The 19326-nt window shown below is 51.4% G+C and overlaps 5 protein-coding genes across 5 annotated transcripts; 3 read left to right on the top strand and 2 right to left on the bottom strand.

Moving 5' to 3' along the window:
* Positions 1-8: 8 nt before the first annotated feature.
* ENH_00033760 (hypothetical protein) lies at positions 9-920 on the bottom strand (the record flags this gene model as incomplete). The annotated part of the gene is made up of 2 exons (XM_013580304.1): positions 9-199; positions 563-920. 2 exons carry the CDS (start codon positions 918-920, stop codon positions 9-11), a joined length of 549 nt encoding a protein of 182 aa, XP_013435758.1.
* Positions 921-2836: 1916 nt separating this feature from the next.
* ENH_00033750 (40S ribosomal protein S21, putative) lies at positions 2837-3316 on the top strand (the record flags this gene model as incomplete). The annotated part of the gene is made up of 1 exon (XM_013580303.1): positions 2837-3316. One exon carries the CDS (start codon positions 2837-2839, stop codon positions 3314-3316), a length of 480 nt encoding a protein of 159 aa, XP_013435757.1.
* A 3290-nt stretch (positions 3317-6606) lies between these two features.
* Positions 6607-8586, top strand: ENH_00033740 (hypothetical protein, conserved; the record flags this gene model as incomplete). The annotated part of the gene is made up of 1 exon (XM_013580302.1): positions 6607-8586. One exon carries the CDS (start codon positions 6607-6609, stop codon positions 8584-8586), a length of 1980 nt encoding a protein of 659 aa, XP_013435756.1.
* Positions 8587-8607: 21 nt separating this feature from the next.
* On the bottom strand, positions 8608-11309 carry ENH_00033730 (hypothetical protein, conserved; the record flags this gene model as incomplete). The annotated part of the gene is made up of 5 exons (XM_013580301.1): positions 8608-8721; positions 8841-9365; positions 9479-9676; positions 9778-9879; positions 10203-11309. The coding sequence occupies 5 exons, from the start codon at positions 11307-11309 to the stop codon at positions 8608-8610; spliced, it is 2046 nt and encodes a 681-aa protein (XP_013435755.1).
* Positions 11310-13229: 1920 nt separating this feature from the next.
* ENH_00033720 (hypothetical protein, conserved) lies at positions 13230-16340 on the top strand (the record flags this gene model as incomplete). The annotated part of the gene is made up of 5 exons (XM_013580300.1): positions 13230-13815; positions 14079-14515; positions 14842-15156; positions 15675-15795; positions 16159-16340. The coding sequence occupies 5 exons, from the start codon at positions 13230-13232 to the stop codon at positions 16338-16340; spliced, it is 1641 nt and encodes a 546-aa protein (XP_013435754.1).
* Positions 16341-19326: the final 2986 nt, after the last annotated feature.

Here is a 19326-nt window from a genome sequence, read left to right as displayed (position 1 = left end):
GGCCGCATTTAGTTCCGCTTTCGCCGCCGCAGCCCCCGCGCTGACAGCTCGCTCCCCAAGTACGGCACAGAACTTCCGCCCCAACTTGAATAAAAATCCACAAAGTTTTCTTTTTCGGACTCTGCCGAATTTTCCTCTTCAGATTCATTCCAGTTGGAGTCGAAGAAGTCGAAAAACGACAGAGTCGGGACTTCCGCGCCTGCAGTCCAAAAAAAAATATATTTAACTTTTCTTCAACTTCAAAAACAACTTCAAAAAAACTTCAAATTATTTCGCTAATTAATTAATTGGATATTCAAATGCTATTCAAAAAGAAAATCAAATTCAAAAATACTTTTAATATTAAACTAAAATGCCAACGAAAAAACCCACAGAGGCTCTGCTGCTTTTCTTGAAGCAACTCAGGCAGCAGCAGCAGCAGCACCAGTAGCAGCACCAATAGCAGCAGCAGTAGCAGCAGCAGTAACAGCAGTAACAGCAGCAGCAGCAGCAGCAGCAGCAGTAGCAGCAGTAGCAGCAGCAGTAGCAGCAGCAGCAGCAGCAGCAGCAGCAGCAGCGTTACCTGGCGCATGCCTGGAGAAGGCAATATTAGAAGTATCTGTTGCACCAAAGAAAGAGCTGCTTAGGGGTTCTTGCTGCTGCTGCTGCGAAGAAATCCGAACTTGTCCTGCGTCAGCAGCAGCAGCAGCAGCAGCAGCAGCTGCTGCTGCTGCTGCTGCTGGGTCAGTTTGCTGCAGCACCGGCTGCGCCCTCACGGCCTGCTCTGTGGTGTTGACGGGTATTTCCCGGCCAAGGGAAAAGGCTGGTTCCCCGCTGCTTGCATCAGCAGCAGCAGCAGCAGCAGCAGCAGCAGCAGCAGCAGCAGCTAACGAAATCAAAGACAAGAGGCGCAAGAAAGAACTCAGGCTTAAGGGCTTCATCTTCTCCGAAGTGAAAAAGACAAAAAGGTAAAGTTGGCGGAGAGAGCGGAGGTGCGTCTGCAGCAGCAGCGCAGCAGCAGCAGCAGCAGCAGCAGCAGCGCAGCAGCAGCAGCAGCGCAGCAGCAGCAGCAGCGCAGCAGCAAAAGAAACCCGTTATAGGTTTTCAAAACCCTAAACCCTCAGGCAAGAAATAAATCATCTCAATAAAGCACCTTTTTTGCAGCTGCTCTGTTTCCGCTAGATCGAAAGAAGCGCTAAACCCTAAACCCCAGAGCACTAGGGCTTAGGGTTTAGGGTTTAGGGTTTAGGGTTTAGGGTTTAGGGTTTGGTTAGCCGCTTCGCGAACTGGGACTCACTGCGGAGTTTTGGAAAGTTTTAAAAGTGAGCGAAGTGGAAAAGGAGGAGAAAAGGAAAGCGGAGTGCGCGGCGTGAGGTGTACAGACACCCGAAACCCTGAGCTGCGCGGCGCTGCGGATCTGGACTTCGCCAGAGGGCTCTGTCGGAAGCAGTGGAAGAAATGAAGTAAAAATAGAAAATGAAAATGAACTAAATGGGAATTGGAAAGCAGAAATGAACGGGGTGTACGTACAGCCGAATTCGGCTCCGGTGAGCCGAGTCGAACGAGCGGAGCGGAAAGACTGCCGATCCGGCCCTTTCGCGCGGCTTTTTGGAATTAAAAAGAAGAATAATAAATAAATAAGTTAAAATTGGACTTTTATTGGAGAAAAAAGCAAAAGAAAAGGCGAAAAGACAGAAAGTTCGGACGGCGCGAAGCCCGTTTCTGCATCGACGGCTAGCCAGGCCTGCGCGCAGCCGCAGCCGCCGCTGCTGCTTCCTTTTGCGGGGAAACTCGAAATTAAAGAAGTCCAAAAGGTTTAAAACATCTCAAAAGAGTAAATTAAAGACAAAATAAGTCCTTTTAAGCCACAAAAATCCCAATATCCCGCCTCAGCCCTGTCCTCAGCCGCAGCAAGCCCCAACCGGCGCGCAGCCGCAGGGCTTTGTGGGGAAGGGCCCAGTGGCCGCGATCCTGGGGTGTACGTACACCTCGCAGCCTCCAAAACTCAAATTACTTTCTCTTTCTTCTTTCATTTGATTTCTTTTGCTGCTGGACTTCTCCGAAAGCCGCGAAAGTGAGCGCTGCGCGGCCCCACGGCCTTGCTGCTGCAGCGGGCCTGCAGCAGCAGCAGCGGGGCGAACTGAACTTCTAATTTGCTCCTTTCTTCTTTATTATCTCTCTAATTAATTTGCTTTCCTCTTCTTGCTGCTGCTGCTGCTGCTGCTGCTGCTGCTGCTGCTGCTGCTTCCCGAAGCCCTCGAAGGCAGCAGCAGCGCGCGTTGCGTTCCTTGCGCAGTGGCTTGGGGTGTATGTACACCTCAAGTGGCGCATGCGTTTGCATTTTTATTTTTCTTTTTTCCACTTTTTCAAAACTTTCTTTTTTCTCTTTCTTGTGGCTGTCAGTTCATTTCTTTGGGGCTTTTCTGCTGCTGCTTGTGGCCTTTGCATGCATTAAAAGCCCCACTTGCAAAAAGCAAAAGATGAACTTTTTGCATTTATTTCTTTTTTGTGAACTTTGCTGCTGCTGCTGCTGCTGCTGCTGCAGTCTCTTCTTTGCTGCTGCTCTTTTGCAAGTTCTTTCAAAACTCCACTCAAAAGATCTTTCCACTTCCCAAACTCCGCTGCTGCTGCTGCTGCTGCTGCTGCTGCTGCTGCTGCTGCTGCTGCTGCTGTTTTCCCTTGCGTGCGCTGCTGCGCCCACCGCCATTTCCCCATTTCCCGTCCAATTTCCGCTGTATTTACATCAATTATCAACTAATTAATTAATTAATTATTATTTATTTATTATTTATTTATTTATTTATTTATTTATTTATTTATTTATTATTTATTTATTTATTTATTATTTGTTTTTAGAATGGAAAACGACGAAGGCCGCGTGGTGGACTTGTACGTCCCCCGCAAGTGCTCCGCCACCTCCCGGCTGATCCCCGCGAAGGAGCACGGCGCCGTCCAAATCAACATCGGAATGGTCCGAACTTTTCTTTTTTTCAACTTTTTTTATTTCTTTTATTCTTTTATTTCCATTTTATTTCATTTATTTCCATTTTATTTCATTTATTTCCATTTTATTGCTTTTATTTCCATTTTATTCCATTTATTTCCATTTTATTTCATTTATTTCCTTTTTATTTCATTTATTTCCCTTTTATTTCCTTTTATTTCCGTTTTATTTCACGTTTTATTGCTTTTATTTCCTCTTTATTCCATTTATTTCCATTTTATTTCCTTTTATTTCCATTTTATTTCATTTATTTCCTTTTTATTTCATTTATTTCTTTTACTTCCTTTTATTTCTTTTATTCTTCGCTTCCAATCACTTTCGGCTTCTTTTTAAGTGTTTTAAATGCTTTGTTTGTCATTTATGTCAAATTAATCTTTTAAATCTTTTAAAAGCTTTTTGTTTGTCATTTATCTCAAAATTAATCTTTTAAATGTTTTAAATGCTGTTTGTTTGATATTTGTTTCGAAGTTGGTCTTTTAAAAAATCAAAACCTTTTAAAAGTTGTTTTGTTTGTCATTTATGTCAAATTAATCTTTTAAGTGTTTTAAATGCCGCTTTATTTGAAATTTTTGTCGAAATAAGTCTTCAAGGAGCTTAAAGTCCCAATTATTTGAAACAGATGTTGAAATGAGTCTTTAAAAAACTATAAGTGCCTTTTGTTTGAACTTTTTGTCGAAATATGTCTTTCGAACTTCTTTAAACTTTCCACTGTTCGAGACATTTGCTGAAATAAGTCTTTCAAGATGCTACAAATGCCTCATTATTTAATATATATATATACATGTATATATATATGTATTTATGTGTATCAATTTACATATATATGTATATATATATATATACATATATATGTATATATATATATTATATATATGTATATATATATATACATATATATGTATATATATATATATTATATATATATATATGCGTTTTTTAAGTGCTTTAAACGGCGGATTGAAATGCCCCAAGTGCCGCACTAGTTGAAGAAGTGGGAAGTGTTGATTAGAATTCCTTTTTCCACAAGAAAACAATTAAATATTCAAATAAATGTTCAAATAAATATTCAAATAAATATTCAAATAAATATTCAAATAAATATTCAAATAAATCTTTTGAAGTTCTTCAAACTGCGCTGCTGCTGCAGGTCGACGAGGCCGGCCGCTACACCGGCGAGTACACCACAGTGGCGCTCAGCGGGGCGGTGCGGCAGCGGGGAGAGAGCGACGCGTGCATGAATCGGCTGATGTTTGAGAAGAAGATTTTGAGTTTTTCGAAGTAAAATGGTTCAAATGAATTCAAAAAGTGGAAATTAATGCAAAATGGTGGAAGTTATTGCAATTAAAATAGAAAAATAAACAAAAATGTCGAAAACTGCGCAATTTATTCCCCTCCAGCAGCGCTCGCCGCCGCCGAGCTCCCCATACACCCCACCGCGGGGTGTACGCGCAGCTCAGGTGTACAGACACCCCGCGAGCTGCGCCGGCGCTGCAGTCTTTCAGTTGCGACTTCACAACTCTTCAAATTACTTCAATTCGGAAGTCCTTTAAATCCAAAGTCCTTTAAAACGAAAGTCCTTTTAATTTAAAGTCCTTTAAAAGTTCTTTGAATTAAAAACTCTTTAAAACGAAAGTCCTTTAAAACGAAAGTCCTTTAAATCCAAAGTTCTTTAAGTGGAAAGTTCTTTGAATTAAAAGCTCTTTAAATGAAAGTTCTTTGAATTGAAAGTTCTTTAAAAGCTCTTTGAATTAAAAGCTCTTCGAATTAAAAGTTTTTTAATTCGGAAGTCCTTTTAATTGAAAGTCCTTTTAATTGAAAGTCCTTTAAAAGGAAAGTCCTTTAAATCAAAACTCTTTTAAATCAAAAGTTCTTTGAATTAAAAGCTCTTTGAATTAAAAGCTCTTTGAATTGAAAGTCCTTTAAAAGGAAAGTCCTTTAATTCGAAAGTCCTTTAAGTTGAGAGTTCTTTGAATTGAAAGTCCTTTGAATTGAAATTTCTTTTAATTGAAAGTTCTTTGAATTAAAAGCTCTTTGAATTAAAAGCTCTTTGAATTAAAAGCTCTTTGAATTAAAAGCTCTTTGAATTAAAAGTCCTTTAATTCGAAAGTCCTTTAAAAGGAAAGTTCTTTCATTCGAAAGTCCTTTAAGTTGGAAGTTAAGTTGAAAGTTCTTTGAATTGAAAGTTCTTTAAAGTGAAAGTCCTTTTGTTGGAAGTCCTTTAAAAGCTCTTCGAATTAAAAGTCTTAAAACGAAAGTCCTTTAAGTTGGAAGTTCTTTAAATTGAAAGTTCTTTAAATTAAAAGTCCTTTAAATTAAAAGTCCTTTAAAAGTTCTTTGAATTAAAAGTCCTTTGAATTGAAAGTCCTTTAAAACGAAAGTTCTTTAAATCAAAAGTTCTTTAAAAGCTCTTTGAATCGAAAGCTCTTTGGATTAAAACTTCTTTTGAATTAAAAGCTCTTTTGAATTAAAGTTCTTTTTAATTAAAAGTTCTTTTTAATTAAAAGTTCTTTTAATTAAAAGTTCTTTTAATTAAAAAATCTTTTAATTAAAAGCTCTTTTTAATTAAAAGTTCTTTTAATTAAAAGTTCTTTTAATTAAAAGTTCTTTTAATTAAAAGTTCTTTTAATTAAAAGTTCTTTTTGAAAAATTTCTTTTAAATCCCCTCAGGGCCTTTGGACGGCCTTTAGTTCAGTTGGTGTTTGGGGCCGGCGTTTAGGCCGGAGTTGGTTTTAAAGAAAGTTCATTCAAATTCATTTAATTCATTTATTATTTAATTTATTTATTATTTAATTCATTTATTATTTAATTCGTTTACTGTTTAATTCTTTTATTCATTTTTTATTTTAATTCATTTATTCATTTAATTCATTCATTCTTTTAATTCTTTTAATTCATTTAATTCATTTAATTCTTCTTTTGACTCTCGCTGGCGAAGGCGCAGCACTTCTTGAGAGTTCGCAACTGCGAAAAGTCTTTTAAATCTTTATTTGCAAAAAATTCAAAACTGCCACTATTGCAGCAGCAGCAGCTGCTGCTGCTGCTGCTGCTGCTGCGGCAGCTGCAGCAGCAGCAGCAAAGGCCTTTGAAACGGCGCAACTGGAAATTAAAAAGAAATTAAAATTAATTTTAAATTAAAATTGAACTTTATTAATTGGAGAAATTCAAAAGAGCTGCTGCACACGAGAGACGCAGCGGGGGTCGGAGGTGCCGCCGCCGCTGCATGCGCGGGGAGGCGCGGGCGAAAGTGAAGAAATAAAAAATGAAATAAAAGAAATAAATAAATAAAATAAATAAAATAAATAAATAAATAAAATGAAATAATAAAGACAATAAAACAACTGAGGCGCAGTGCTGCTGCCAGATCCGCAGCAGCAGCACCAGACTCGCCAGCAGCTGCAGCGGCTGCGCAGCAAAAGACTGCAGCAGCACTTCAGGCCCCAGTGCAGCAGCACGCGTGACCAGTGGTCCACTGGTCACTCAAGGGGTGCAGCAGCAGCAGCAGCAGCAGCAGCAGCAGCAGCAGCAGCGCGCTCCCGCGGCTGCTGCGCGCCGCTGAGACACCCTTCGACAGCAAGACTAAATGCGCAGCAGCGCAGCAGCAGCGCAGCAGCAGACGCAGCAAAATGGCTTCCTGCTGCCACTCCTTCTGCCCCGCAGCAGCAAAACTTGACCACTGCCCCGGGGGCCCCCCTTGCTTCCCGGGGGGCCCCGGGGAGAAGCTGCTGCAGCGCAGCAGCAGCTGCAGCAAGGAGGGGCTCTGGGCCGAGGCCTACAGCTTGGGAGAACCTGAGGGGCTTCCGGAGGCGGAGCTGCGTGCTGCAGCAGCAGCAGCAGCTGCTGCTGCTGCTTGCGGGTGCTGCGCATGCGCGTGCGCGGGCGCGAAGGATTACCGCAGCAGCAGCTGCTGCGGCAGCTGCTGCAGCGGCTGCTGCAGCGGCTGCTGCAGCGGCTGCTGCAGCGGCTGCTGCAGCGGCAGCTGCAGCAGCAGCCGCAGCCAGAGCCAGCTCCCAGCGGACCGGACGCAGCTGCTGCAGCACTGCCCGCACCACCAGCCGCTGGCCGCGCAGCAGCAGCAGCAGCAGCAGGAGGTGCAGGCGCAGGCGTCCGCAGCTGCTGCAGCCTCGCTGCTGCAGCAGCAGCAGCAGCAGCAGCAGCAGCAGCAGGGCGAGCCTGTGGAGTACGAGTTTTATGTGTGGGACGCAGCAGCTCAAGAATATGTGCAAACTGACCAGCAAACTGGAGAACAAATGCTGCGCGATCCGAAGTACTTCCAGTACCACTACCGGCTGGTGGAGAGTCCGCAGGACGGCGAGGCGCTGCTGCTGCCGGAGCCGCTAGCAGCAGCAGCAGCAGCAGCAGCAGCAGCAGCAAGCTGCAGCGCAGCAGCGGCGGAGGAGGCCTCCAGCGAGCCGCCCAGGGCCCACGGCGGGACGCCCAGCCTCTGCAGGCAGCAGCTCGAAGAGGACTGCAGCAGCAGCAGCAGCGCAATCAATGAAGTCCAAGAAGATGCAGAGTTGCTGCAGACTCCCGAGTCTTTGCTGACGCCGCAGCAGCAGCAGCAGCAGCAGCAGCAGCGGTGGGCGGGGGCTGTGGAGGCTGTGGAGGCTGTGGCTGCGGCGTGCCGCGGTGGCTCTGGCTGCAGCCACCTCCAGCACAGCAGCCTGCTGCTGCAGCAGCAGCTGCAGCAGCAGCAGCAGCAGCAGCATCACCGCCACCACCACGTGCACCACCGAGAGCCGCCGGAGAAGGAAAACTGCACACAAGCTGCATGCAGAGGCCGCCACAGCCTCAGCGCGCGCAGCAGCAGATGGGCAGCAGCAGCAGCGCCTGGAGCAGCAGCAGCAGCTCCTGGGGCCGCAGCAGCAGCAGCAGCAGCTTGCAGCCGCTGGCGGAAGCCGCCCTTGGCCAAGGGCCTGAGCCCCAAGCCGGAGGGCGCCGCCGCCGCCACTGCCACGACCACTGCTGCTGCTGCTGCTGCTGCTGCTGCTGCTGCTGCTGGGGGCGATCTGCATGCGCGGTTCTTCATCTCCTGCAGCAGGCCGTGGGAGAACTCCTCAGCGAGCCTGAGAGACCGAGACCTGCAGCTGCGGAAGCTGCAGCACCTGCAGCGCCTGCAGCAGCTGGAGAAGGACGAGCTGCTGCGGCGGCAGCTGGCGCTGGACGAAATGGCTGCTGCGCTGCCCCGGGCAGCGCAGCAGCTGGTGCACGCAGAAGCAGCAGCAGCAGCAGCAGCAGCAGCAGCAGCAGCAGCAGCAGGCAAGGAGGGCGCTCGCGGCTGCGGGGCCAGCAGCAGCCACGGCGCGCAGCGAAAGGGACTCTACCGAGAAGCAGACAAGCGGCTGCGGACGGACCCCGTGAGCCGGGGGCGCTACTTCAGAGAAAAGTGGAAAAGCGACAAGTTTTTGGAGCAGCAGCAGCACCCCGCGTTTGACGTGAAGGCCTACGATGCGTGGCTGCGAAGCAGGGGCCACCTGATAAGGGGGCGGGCGCTGCAGCTGCAGCAGGAGGAGCAAAGGCTCCTCTCGCAGCTGCAGCTGCAGCAGCAGCAGCAGCAGCAGCAGCAGCAGCGGCGGGGCGGGCGCCCGCGGCGATGGGGGCCGTGAGGGGCGAAGGGGCCCCGGAAGCTACAGGGAGGCCGCGCTGCCCCCCAGGGGCTCCACTTCGCGGAAGAGCGAAGAGCCCGCGAGGGGCGACTCGAAGGAAGTGGTGGAGCCGGTGGAGCTGCGCTTGGGGAGGGCCTGGCCGCAGAGGGAGAGGCTGAGGGGGGGGGGAAGAAGGGGCCGAGGGGCAGCAGCTTGTCGAGTGCGGAGTTGTCTTCGAGTTCCGGCGAAGTCCCCGTGGAGGTGAAGCTGCTGACGGAGGGGTGTTGGGCGAAGCCGCAGCAGCCGGGGCCCTCGGGGGGCCCCTGCGGGGCCTCCAGCTTGGCTGGCGCGCAGCAAAAGGAGGCGTCGCTGGCCAGAGTCCAGTTCTGAATCTCCATGGGGTGGTCTTGGGCTTGGAAGTCGGGCACGCACTCGAAGACGGGCAGCACCACGTTGACGGCCTCCGCCGCGGGCTGCTGCGAGACGAAGGCGCGGCGGTCTTCGTCGAAAACCAAGTTTTCCATTTCGCGGAGTTCCTTCAAAGGCTCCAAGTTGCCCCAGCCCTTCTCGAAGGCCCGCAGGTAAGTGTTGTACACATCAGTCGTTTCCACGCGCCGGCGAATCTGGTGGAGGTGAAGAGGAAACAGAAACGGAGTCGTCAGCAGCTGCAGCGCCGTCGGCCTTTGCTGCGGCTCCCGGGCCAGGCACTGCAGCAGGAAGTCCTTCGCGTCTTGCCGCAGGCCGGGGAGGCGGGCGGCCACGTGCTGCTCGCCCTTAGCGGGGATCTGCCGCGCAGCTTCCTGTGAGTCGGAGTTGAAGGAGTTTTGTTTGCAAAAATGCAAAGTTTCGGAGTTGAAGGAGTTTTATTTGCAAAAATGCAAAGTTTTGTTTGCAAAAATGCAAAAAGACCCACGTGGATGTTCAAACACTCGAACAGACGGTCGCCAGTGAGCAGCTCGAAGAATATGGTTCCCACCGCCCACACGTCGACTCCGAAGCTGTACCCCTTTTCGGAAGGCAGGAACTGCTCGGGCGCGCAGGCAAAGCAAGTTGTGTAGTTTTTGGTCAAGACGGAGCCGGGCTTGACTTTGCTGAAGCCGCGCGGTGAGCGCTGCAGCGCAGCAGCGGCGGCGGGAGCGCCCGGACTTACACGCTGTTTCCGAAGTCGATGATCTTCAGTTCGTCGTTTTGAAAAGCTTCGCCGTGCCGAACCAAAATGTTCTGCGTCTTCAAGTCCCGGTGGATCACTTGCTTCGAGTGGATCAGCACCAGCGCGCACACGATCTGGTACACGTACGCCCTCGCCATTTCGAGCTGCAGCAGCGGCAATGAGCAAAGCAGCAGCAGGAGCGCAGCAGCAGCAGGAGCGCAGCAGCAGCAGCGAGCGCAGCAGCAGCAGCGGGCGCAGCAGCAGCAGGAGCGCAGCAGCAGCAGGAGCGCAGCAGCAGCAGGAGCGCAGCAGCAGCAGGAGCTCAGCAGCAGCAGCGAGCGCAGCAGCACCAGTGAGCGCAGCAGCAGCAGGAACGCAGCAGGAGCGGAGCAGCAGCAGGAGCGGAGCACCAGCAGGAGCGCAGCAGCAGCAGCAGCAGCAGCAGGAGCGTAGCAGCAGCAGGAGCAGGGGAGGCTGTGGAGCTCACGGGCATTCCCTTCAAGAACCTGGACTTGAGGACTTTGCGGAGTTCGCCGCCGTTGACGAGCTCGAGGGCCATGTGGTCGTGAGCGTCGCCGCGAGCGCTGTGGTGAGCGACGGCGGCGGCGACTGCGGAGTTGCCGACTTCGAGAGCGACGGCGTGAGCGACCAGCCCGAGAAAGCGCGAGGGGTGCGGCTCGCGGGCCCTGTAGGCCAGCAGGGGCCCCCGCAGCCGCACTTCTTGAATGAGGCCAAACTCATGTCTCAGCATCTCCTTGGGCTCTCTCTTGATGGCCACTGCCAGGCCCAGCCGCCGCTCTATCCCCAAAAACACTTCGCCGTTGCCGCCCTTCCCCAGCCGCACCTCCAGCAGCACTTCGAACCGCCGGCTCACTGACACTTCGTACTCCGTCTCCGCCGCGCTCGAGTCCGACTCGGGGGCCCCCGGGGGCCCCCGGGGGCCCCGGGGGCCCCGGGGGCCCTGCGGGCCCTGGGGGCCCCGCGGGCCGGGGGGCCCCTGGGGGCCCCTGGGGGCCCTGGGGGCCCCGCTGGGCGCGCAGCGGCGGGGGGGCCCCTCCACGCCGAGGAGAATGCGGCGGAAGGAAAAGGAAGAACAGCCAGAGTCCTCGGGACTTGGGAGTTGGCCGCGAAGGGCGGGCCTGGGGGCCGCGCGGAAGCAGCAGTTTTCGGCAGAGTCCACTTGGGAGAAGACTTCGAAGCCCTTGGGAGTTTCTCGGAAAAAATTCCAAGTCCCGCAGCTGCCCTCTGCGAAGGGGGCCCCCGCGGGCAGGCTCTGCCGCACGGAAATGTTCCTGTCGCGGACCTTCACCCGCAAGTAGCTGCAGCAGCTGCTGCTGCTGCTGCTGCTGCTGCTGCAGCAGCAGCGGTACTCCGCGAAGGGCCCCGCAGGCACCGGCTGCAGCGAACCTGCTGCGCCCTGCCCGCAGCTGCAGCCAATGATGTACTCGCCGCTCTCCCGAAAGACAAACGCGAAGGGAATGGGGGCCGATTGAATGAGACAAAAGTAATGAGCTTTTCGCAAGAAGTCCGGCCCGCAGCCCAGCTGCTGCTGCTGCTGCTGCTGCCGGGCCTCTGCTGCAGCGGGAGAGGCCATTTCCACTGCGGGCTTGGCAGTGCTGCTGAGGGGTCTCCACCGCGCGAACATCTCGGCTGCCTCGCGGAGCCTGGGACTTGGTGAAAATTTGAACTCGACTCCTTCTTGGAAAGCTGAACTGGACTCTTTTGAAAGCTGAACTGGACTCTTTTGAAAGCTGAACTGGACTCCTTGGAAGGCGAATTCCACTCCTTAAAACTGAACTCGACTCCGCGAAAACGGGAACGGACTCCGGCGAAAACGGGCGCGGACTCCGCGGAAAAACTGATTTCGGGAAACGCTACGGAGACGATCGCATGCGAATCTACGACGCCTTGCGGCGCTCCCACTTAAAACGAAGACACGGGAAAATGCTGAAGCAGTTGAGCAGTGCGATGCGAGCTTGCCAACCGCTGGTCTGGACTTGTGAAGTTCAGCTTTCTGGAAAGCGACTCCGAATTCAAGTGGGAACTACAGGATCGCGCGGGTTGCGATTGCGCGAATAAACATATTCATGAAAAAGATTAGCAAAACATTATTAGCAGACGCTGAGCATGCATTTTCACGAGATAGGTGGCTACTTGAAGGTATTCTGAAACCTCACTCTGAAGCGCCGCCGCCACTGCGCCACAGAGCTGTCCGTACACCCTGTCTTGCACAACTGCTACTGCCGATCTCCCGCTAAAAAGCCCTGCATTTGGCTTCTAGTTCTTCCCTTTTGCTTCCATTACTTCTGCAAGTCTCAACTGCCTTCACTGTTTCGGAAACTCGAGAGGATCTGCGCAAAATTTCGGCGAAATCCGCCGTTTTGCAGCTTTTGCAACTCCGCACTACTTGAACTCTCTGCGACCGCCGGCGATTCAACGGCCTCTGACTATTTAAAAAGTTTCTGTGGATTGTGTCGAGTTTTTGCTAAGTGCCTCCAGCCAGACACGGCGAACTGCCACGTTTCTCTCCCGTTTCGCTGCTGCTCGCCCCGGAAACCCGGCAGTTTCGCGCTGGCTTGCTGCGATCTGAGCTATTCTGAGCTAAGTTTTTCTTTTAAAAGTTAATTTTTGTTTTTTTTTCGCGCGAAAAGAGCCGCTGGGGGCCCCAGTGGCGGCAGCAGCCGATCGGCGTGAGTGGCTAGCGGGGCGGGGGCCCAAGTTCGAGCTGCTGCTGCTGCTGCTGCTGCTTTTAAATGCTCAAAAACGCATTTTCTCTTTCAAATCATTTCCAGAAGCCTCAAGTAAAGTTTGAATAACTTCCTTCGCCTTTGCTGCTGCTGCTGCTGCAGTGGGACGCAGCAGCAGCAGCAGCAGCAGCAGCAGTCGGCTGCCCGGCGGCTTTGTTCAGCAAACCCTGCTGCTGCTGCAGCTCTCTCTGCAGACACTTCGCTAAACAAGCCCGAGTCCCAATTAATAGATCTCCGAGGACTTGAGCTCTGCTGCTGCTGCTGCTGCTGCTGCTGCTGCTGCTGCTGCTGCTGCAGTTTGCCGGGGTCTCCTTACCCAGTGGTTCTCGCGGCGCGGTGGCCCCGGGGAAAGCCGGCAGCGAGGGCCCCGTGACCAGTGGTCCACTTGGTCTGTTTCTGCGAGAAGTTGGTGGACTTTTGTTGCAGTTGGAAGCAGTTTTTGAGTTTGAAAGCTTCGAAAAGGCCTGCGTTTCGCAGCAGCAGCAGCAGCAGCAGCAGCAGCAGCAGCAGCGCGCGCTGCGGCATCTCGAGCTTCGCAGCAGCAGCAGCGCGAACTTGTGCTGCAGCAGCACTGCAGCAGCGCTGCAGCAAAACTTCCCCGCACTTTTGCAGCAAACTGCCAGCGGCTTCTTCCCGAATCCCCGCGAGGCCTTCCCCAGCGGCTCCCGCCTTCCCGCCTTCGCCGCCGCCGCTGCTGCTGCTGCTGCTGCTGCTGCTGCTGCTGCTGCTGCTGCTGCTGCTGCTGCTGCGGGGGCCCCTTGCCCGCCATGGAGGGCCCCTTGCTGCACCGCTGTCTGCTGCGGGGGGACTTCATGGCCTTCTTCGCAGAACTGGAGAAGACTCAGGACTTATTTGCAAGAGACCGCGGCGGCCGCACAGCGCTGGACTTGGCGCTGCAGCTGGCGCTGGAGCTTTTCCAAAGCTGCTTCAGCAGCTCCAGACCAGTGGACCACAGTGGTCTGGTCCAGTGGTCACCTTGCTGCTGCGCGGCCTGCGCGCGGCGCCGCCACCGCTCCGCAGGCCCTTTGGAAGGGGAAAGCAGCAGCAAAAGCCCTTTCAAAGGGGACTATAACATTAAAAGTCCTTTTAAAGGCGATTTTAACTTCAAAAATCCTCTCCAAGTCGAAAATAAATCCAAAAATCCACTCCGAGTCCACTACAATGAACAGTACTTCAACTTGTACGCCCAGCCCCGCCAAATGCGCCTCCAGGCCGCAGTTAAGCCCCCAGTGCCCTCTTTGCCGCCGCCCTGCAAATTCGCCCCCGTGGAGTTCCCCCCTGGCTGGTCTTCTGGGGCTTCTTGGCCCGCGGCCAGGCCCGGGGGCCTGGGTGGACCAGTGGACCACTCCCAGGGTGAGCGGCCTGCTGCTGCTGCTGCTGCTGCTGCTGCTGCTGCCTGCTGCTGCTGCTGCTGCTGCTGCTGTGCTGCTCCGCAGCTTCTGCTTGCCTGCCTTTTCCCTTGCTGCGCTGCCGCCTCCCGGCGGAGCGCTGGCTGCGCCTTCCCGCTGCTGCTGCTGCTGCTGCTGCTGCTGCTGCTGCTGCAGCAGCAGCGGGAACTGAGTGTCCCACTGTGGATTAAAAAGCCATTTTCGCAGCTTTGCTTCCTTTTGCTGCAGCGGAGTTTCCGCTGCCCTCGGGGGCCGCGGGGCCGGCGCCCAGCGGCGCGGCGCCGCAGCAGTTCTTTTACCCGTGCGAAGCTGCAGCGGGGAGCTTGGAGGGCAGCCGGCAGCAGCAGCTGCAGCAGCAGCAGGAGCAGCTGCAGCAGCAGCTGGAGAACAAAATGCTGCAGCGGGAAGTGCTGGTGCTGGTGGAGGAAGTCTTTGCGGGGCCGCTGTGCGAGCTGCTGCGGGCGCGGCTGCAGCGGCTGCTGCGGAAGCTGCGGGCGCTGCTGCTGGTGCTGAAGCGCCTCGGCTGCTGCAGCTTGCTGCGCATCAAAGCCACCGAAATGGCCGTGGAGTCGGGGCTGCTGCAGCAGAAGATCACTTACCCTTTTCTCTACACTGCGCTGCTGCACAGGGCCTTCAAGCAGCACCCCTGCGGCCCCAACGGGCAGGTGGGCGTTCAGAAACTCCGGAAAGCTGCGGAATCTGCAGCAAACTGCCGCCAGTTGCTGCACTTTTGCTGCTGAAAAGTTCAATTAATTGCAGAGAGTTCTTCTTTTCAACTTTTCGGAGCTGCTTTCTTGCAATTTGAACTCTGCCGCGGCCGCAGCAGCCACGATCTGCAGCTGCGTGTCCTCTGCTGCACTGAATTCTCAGCTTTTTGCGCACTTTTCCTTCAATTGCGTCTCAATTTGTTTTTAATTAATTTTAATTCGTTCTTAGTTTGTTCTTTCCCGCGCGAAGAGCAGTTGGAAGCTTCTTTGTGCGTTTTCCGCAGCCCTTCGACCCCCTGAACCCCGCGGACGGGAGGCGGATGGTGCAGCTGCTGGTGAACTACCAAATGCCGGGCTTCGAGTTGGTGCTTTTTTTGGGAAACTTGACGGCTTTGTTCAGCGACTTTGTGGCGTTTTTCGCGCAAGACGACGTGCGGGTCTGGCGGCCGAGCAGGGAGGTGCAGCAGTACTACTTGCACATGGCCTTTGCGCTCGACAGCGCCGATCTCTTCCAATTCATCATTAATTACGGACAACTTCTCTTCGTCGGAAACGCAGACGTCTTCAAGTGGGAAGATCTCCTTTACGTTCTCATGGAGGTGAGTTTGACCCCCAGGGCGCCGCTGCTGCTGCGGACCAGCTGTGCTTTCCGATTCAACTTCGTCTGCACTTCGCGGCTTTTCTGCATTTATTCTCCTTTTTGAATCTTCATTTGCTTTTAATTCGCATAACATATTTATTTGAAAAGAGATTCGCGGATTTGAAGTTCATTTCGTGTCAGTTCAAGTTCTTCGAAGGCTGTGCAAATTTCGCCGCGGTTTCGTCGCCCGTTCCTTCTTTTCCGTCCACACTTTGCAGCAAAGACTCATTTAATTGCATAAAATGCGCATTTTGCATTTTAAAAGTTGCAATTATTAAATTGAGTGTTTGTGGACTCTTAACAGCAACTGCATTGCAGCTTTCTCGTGTTTGCAACAGTTGAAATGCACGGGCGCCGATCTTCGTTTATTCCGTCGTTTTCGCCGCAATTCAAGTCAGATTTCATTTAAATTTCACAATTTCTCTTTTTATTTGAATTATTTTCAATTTTAATTCCAAATTTGCTTCTTTTTCGCAGCACCGAGACAAGTTCCGCCCCTACTTCGCCCCCCTCCTGGCCTCCCGCCTGAAGAGCCGCGTGCAGAAAAGACTCGTCGAAGAAGGACCAGCGAAGGAAATCCGCAAAAAGTTCCCTCCAGGTAATTCAAAACATTTTAATTTCATTTTATTTCTTTTTTTCAACACTTTAAAATAATTTCAACACTTTTATTCCACTTTTTCCGCAACAAATGCCCAGATCCACCCCCCAGCCCGCGCCTCCGACCCTGCTTCCCACTGCTGCCCCAGCTACAAGCAGCAGCAGCAGCAGCAGCAGCAGCTGCTGCTGCTGCTGCTGCTGCATCACTACGCCTTCAATGCAGTCAAAAGCAGCAAAATGAAACAGTTCTATCCGCATGCAGCTTCTCCGCAGTCCCGGGCATTGCCAGCAGCGGTTTCCGGCTCATTTTTTTCCATTTTTGCTGCTGCTGCTGCCGCTGCTGCTGCTGCTGCTGCTGCTGCAGAGCCGGTGAAGTACCCGTGCGAAGAGCGGCTGCTGACGCAGAAAGTGCTGAGCGAATTTGGATCTCTTTTTGGAAAAGAAGAAGCCCAAGAGCTCAGCGAGCTGCTCAGCAGGTGGAAGTACGGAGCAGCAAGGCCGCAGGCGGAAGCAGCAGGCTTTTCCCGCAGCAGCAAACTGCAGTAGCAGCAGCAGCAGCAGCAGCAGCAGCAGCAGCAGCAGCAGCAGCAGCGCAGGCCGTTCAGAAGTTACGGTGGCGCCGCCGCCTCGCCCCAGGCCTTCTGGGCGTAGCACCAAACCCAAGCCCAGATACAAATGCTGCGGCTGCTGCTGCTGTTGCTGCTGCTGCTGCTGCTGCTGCCGCAGCAGCGGCTTTTGTTTCCGTCGCTGCAGCAACAATGATGGAAAGACGCTGGCTTGCCGCAGCCTGGCGCTTGAGCAGCAGCAGCAGCTGCTGCTGCTGCTGCAGCTACTGCTGCAACTACTGCTGCAACTACTGCTGCAACTACTGCTGCAGCTGCTTCCGCAGCTGCTGCTGCCGCAGCTGCTGCAGCAGCAGCTGCTGCAGCTGCAGCAGCAGCTGCTGCTATTATTGCTGCGCCAGAGCTGCAGCAGAGCGGCCAATGGAAATACTGCGCACATTTGGTGCTGCTGCAGATCTAAAATTGCCTTTCTACAAATGAGGGCTCAGTAGGGAAGTTAAAATAAATAATTATTTGAAATAAAATAATAATTACTTGAAATAAAATAATAATTACCTGAAATAAAATAATAAATAATTACTTGAAATAAAATAATAAAAGTGGAAAGAGAAAAATTAAAATGGAAAAGAACAAAATGAAGTAGAAGAAGACAAGGCAAGAACAGCAGCTGAAGGAAAAAGCAAAAAGCAGCAAAGACCGCAGCAGCCACGGGAGAAAAAGAAACAGAAAGAAAATATTCTTTCAAGTAAAACATTTAATTAAACTTTAATTCAAATAAATTAATTAAATATTTACTTTAATTAAATATTTGCTTTTGGTTCTTCTCAAAAGTTTAAAACGTTGAAGTGCCGTTCGCGTTGGGGTGTACAGACAGCTCCCGGCAGCCGCTCCACTTCTATTCTTCTCCTTATTTTCACTTTAATTTTAAAATAAAAAACTAAATGAAATAAAATGAAAAGAAAAACGAAAGTTGAGAGTTGAAGAGAAGAAAGAGGCGAGAGCGCTGAGGTGTACAGACACCTGCGGTTGCCGCCGCGCCGCCGCGCCGAAATGAGAGAACATCTCTCGGAGTTCATTATTCATTTATTTTCATTTATTTGCGTTTAATTTCTTTTATTTTTCTTTTATTTCTCTTTTATTTTCTTTTATTTCTCTTTTATTGTCTTTTATTTCTCCATTTTCACCGCAACTTGCAGTGGCGACTCACCATGGCCTTCAGCTCCGCCGGCAGAGCCCCCGTCAGCTGCGAACAGCAGCAGCAGCAGCAGCAGCAGCAGCAGCAGCAGCAGCAGCAGCAAAACAGACAAATTAAATATTTAATTAAAACATCAAACAAATAGTAATAAATAATAAACTTAAAAGTTATTTAATATTTGCAAATCAACCAATAGAAAACAAATCAACCCCCAATACGCCCTGCGAAACAACTGCCACAAACATGAACTTGCAAAGCCAAACGCAGCAGCAGCTGCAGCAGCAGCAGCAGCGGCAGCAGCAGCAGCTGCAGCAGCTGCAGCAGCAGCAGCTGCTGCTGCTGCTGCTGCTGCTTTACAACGCACGCTTTGAATATGCATGCTTGATTAGACAGATACATGCTGCCGAAAAGAAAATAATAAAAAATAAATGATATAAATGCAATTTAATTCTTTTTAAAAATAATTTCCGGAAAAGAATAAAAACAGAAACGATTTAAATGCAATTTAATTCTTTTGAAGATTCTTTTTCAAGAAATGCGCAGAAGAAGACCAGCAGCAAATTGCAGTCGAGAAAAAGAAACACAAAAACACTTCAGCAGCAGCAGCAGCAGCAGCAGCAGCAGCAGCAGCAGCAGCAGCAGCAGCAGCAGCAGCAGCAGCAGCAGAAAAATCTGGGAAGCTTTATTTGAAATAGATTAAAAGTCATTATAAAATATAAAAGTATAAAAGACAAAAGGAGAAACTGGCTAGAAGGAGGAAAGAGCCGCGGAAGAGCAGCAGCAGCAGCAGCAGCAGCAGCAGCAGCAGCAGCAGCAGCAAAAGAGACGGCAGCAGAAGGAGCAGCAGCAGTTAACAACAGCCGCAGCAGCACAAAACAGCAGCAGCACCAAAGAGCAGCAGCTTCGAACAGCAGCAGTTTCGAACAGCAGCAGCAGCAGCATAACCAAACAACATAACCAAACAATCGACAAGCAGCAGCAGCAGCAGCAGCAGCAGCAGCAGCATAACCAAGCAGCAGCAGCAGCATAACCAAACAGCAGCATCACAACCAAACAGCAGCAGCACAACCAGACAGCAGCAGCAGCACAACCAAATAGCAGCAGCAGCACAACCAAATAGCAGTAGCAGCAGCACAACCAAACAGCAGCAGCAGCGCAACCAAACAGCAGCAGCAGCAGCACAACCAAACAGCAGCAGCAGCACAACCAAACAGCAGCAGCAGCACAACCAAACAGCTGCAGCAGTACAGCCAAACAGAAGCAGCAGCAGCACAGCCAAACAGAAGCAGCAGCAGCACAGCCAAACAGAAGCAGCAGCAGCACAACCAAACACCAGCAGCAGCAGCGCAACCAAAGAACAGCAACAGCAGCAAAAGCAATAACAGCAGCAGCAGCAGCACAACGAAAGAGCAGCAGCACAACGAAAGAGCAGCAGCAGCAGCAGCACAACGAAAGAGCAGCAGCAGCAGCAGCACAACGAGCACCAGCAGCACAACCAAACTGCAGCACAACCAAACCCCAACCCCAACCCCAACCCAACCCCAGCAGCAGCAGCAGCAGCAGCAGCAACAGCAGCAGCAGCAGCAGCAGCAGCAGCAAACCTGGTCAGCGAGTTCTTTGTTTCGGAAAACTTGAAAAGTGGGCAGCGCCTGCGGCAGCTGCTGCAGCCCCTCGACGGCCTCCACATCCACAGCAGCAAACACCGCCGCGTGTGCAGCAGCAAGTTCCTGCAGCAGCAGCAGCAGCAGCAGCAGCAGCAGCAGCAGCAGCAAAC

This window comes from Eimeria necatrix, genomic scaffold, assembly GCF_000499385.1.
Source record: "Eimeria necatrix Houghton genomic scaffold, Enh_scaff246, whole genome shotgun sequence".
Classification (NCBI taxonomy): domain Eukaryota; phylum Apicomplexa; class Conoidasida; order Eucoccidiorida; family Eimeriidae; genus Eimeria; species Eimeria necatrix.
This window is presented reverse-complemented; position numbering and strand designations above follow the sequence as displayed.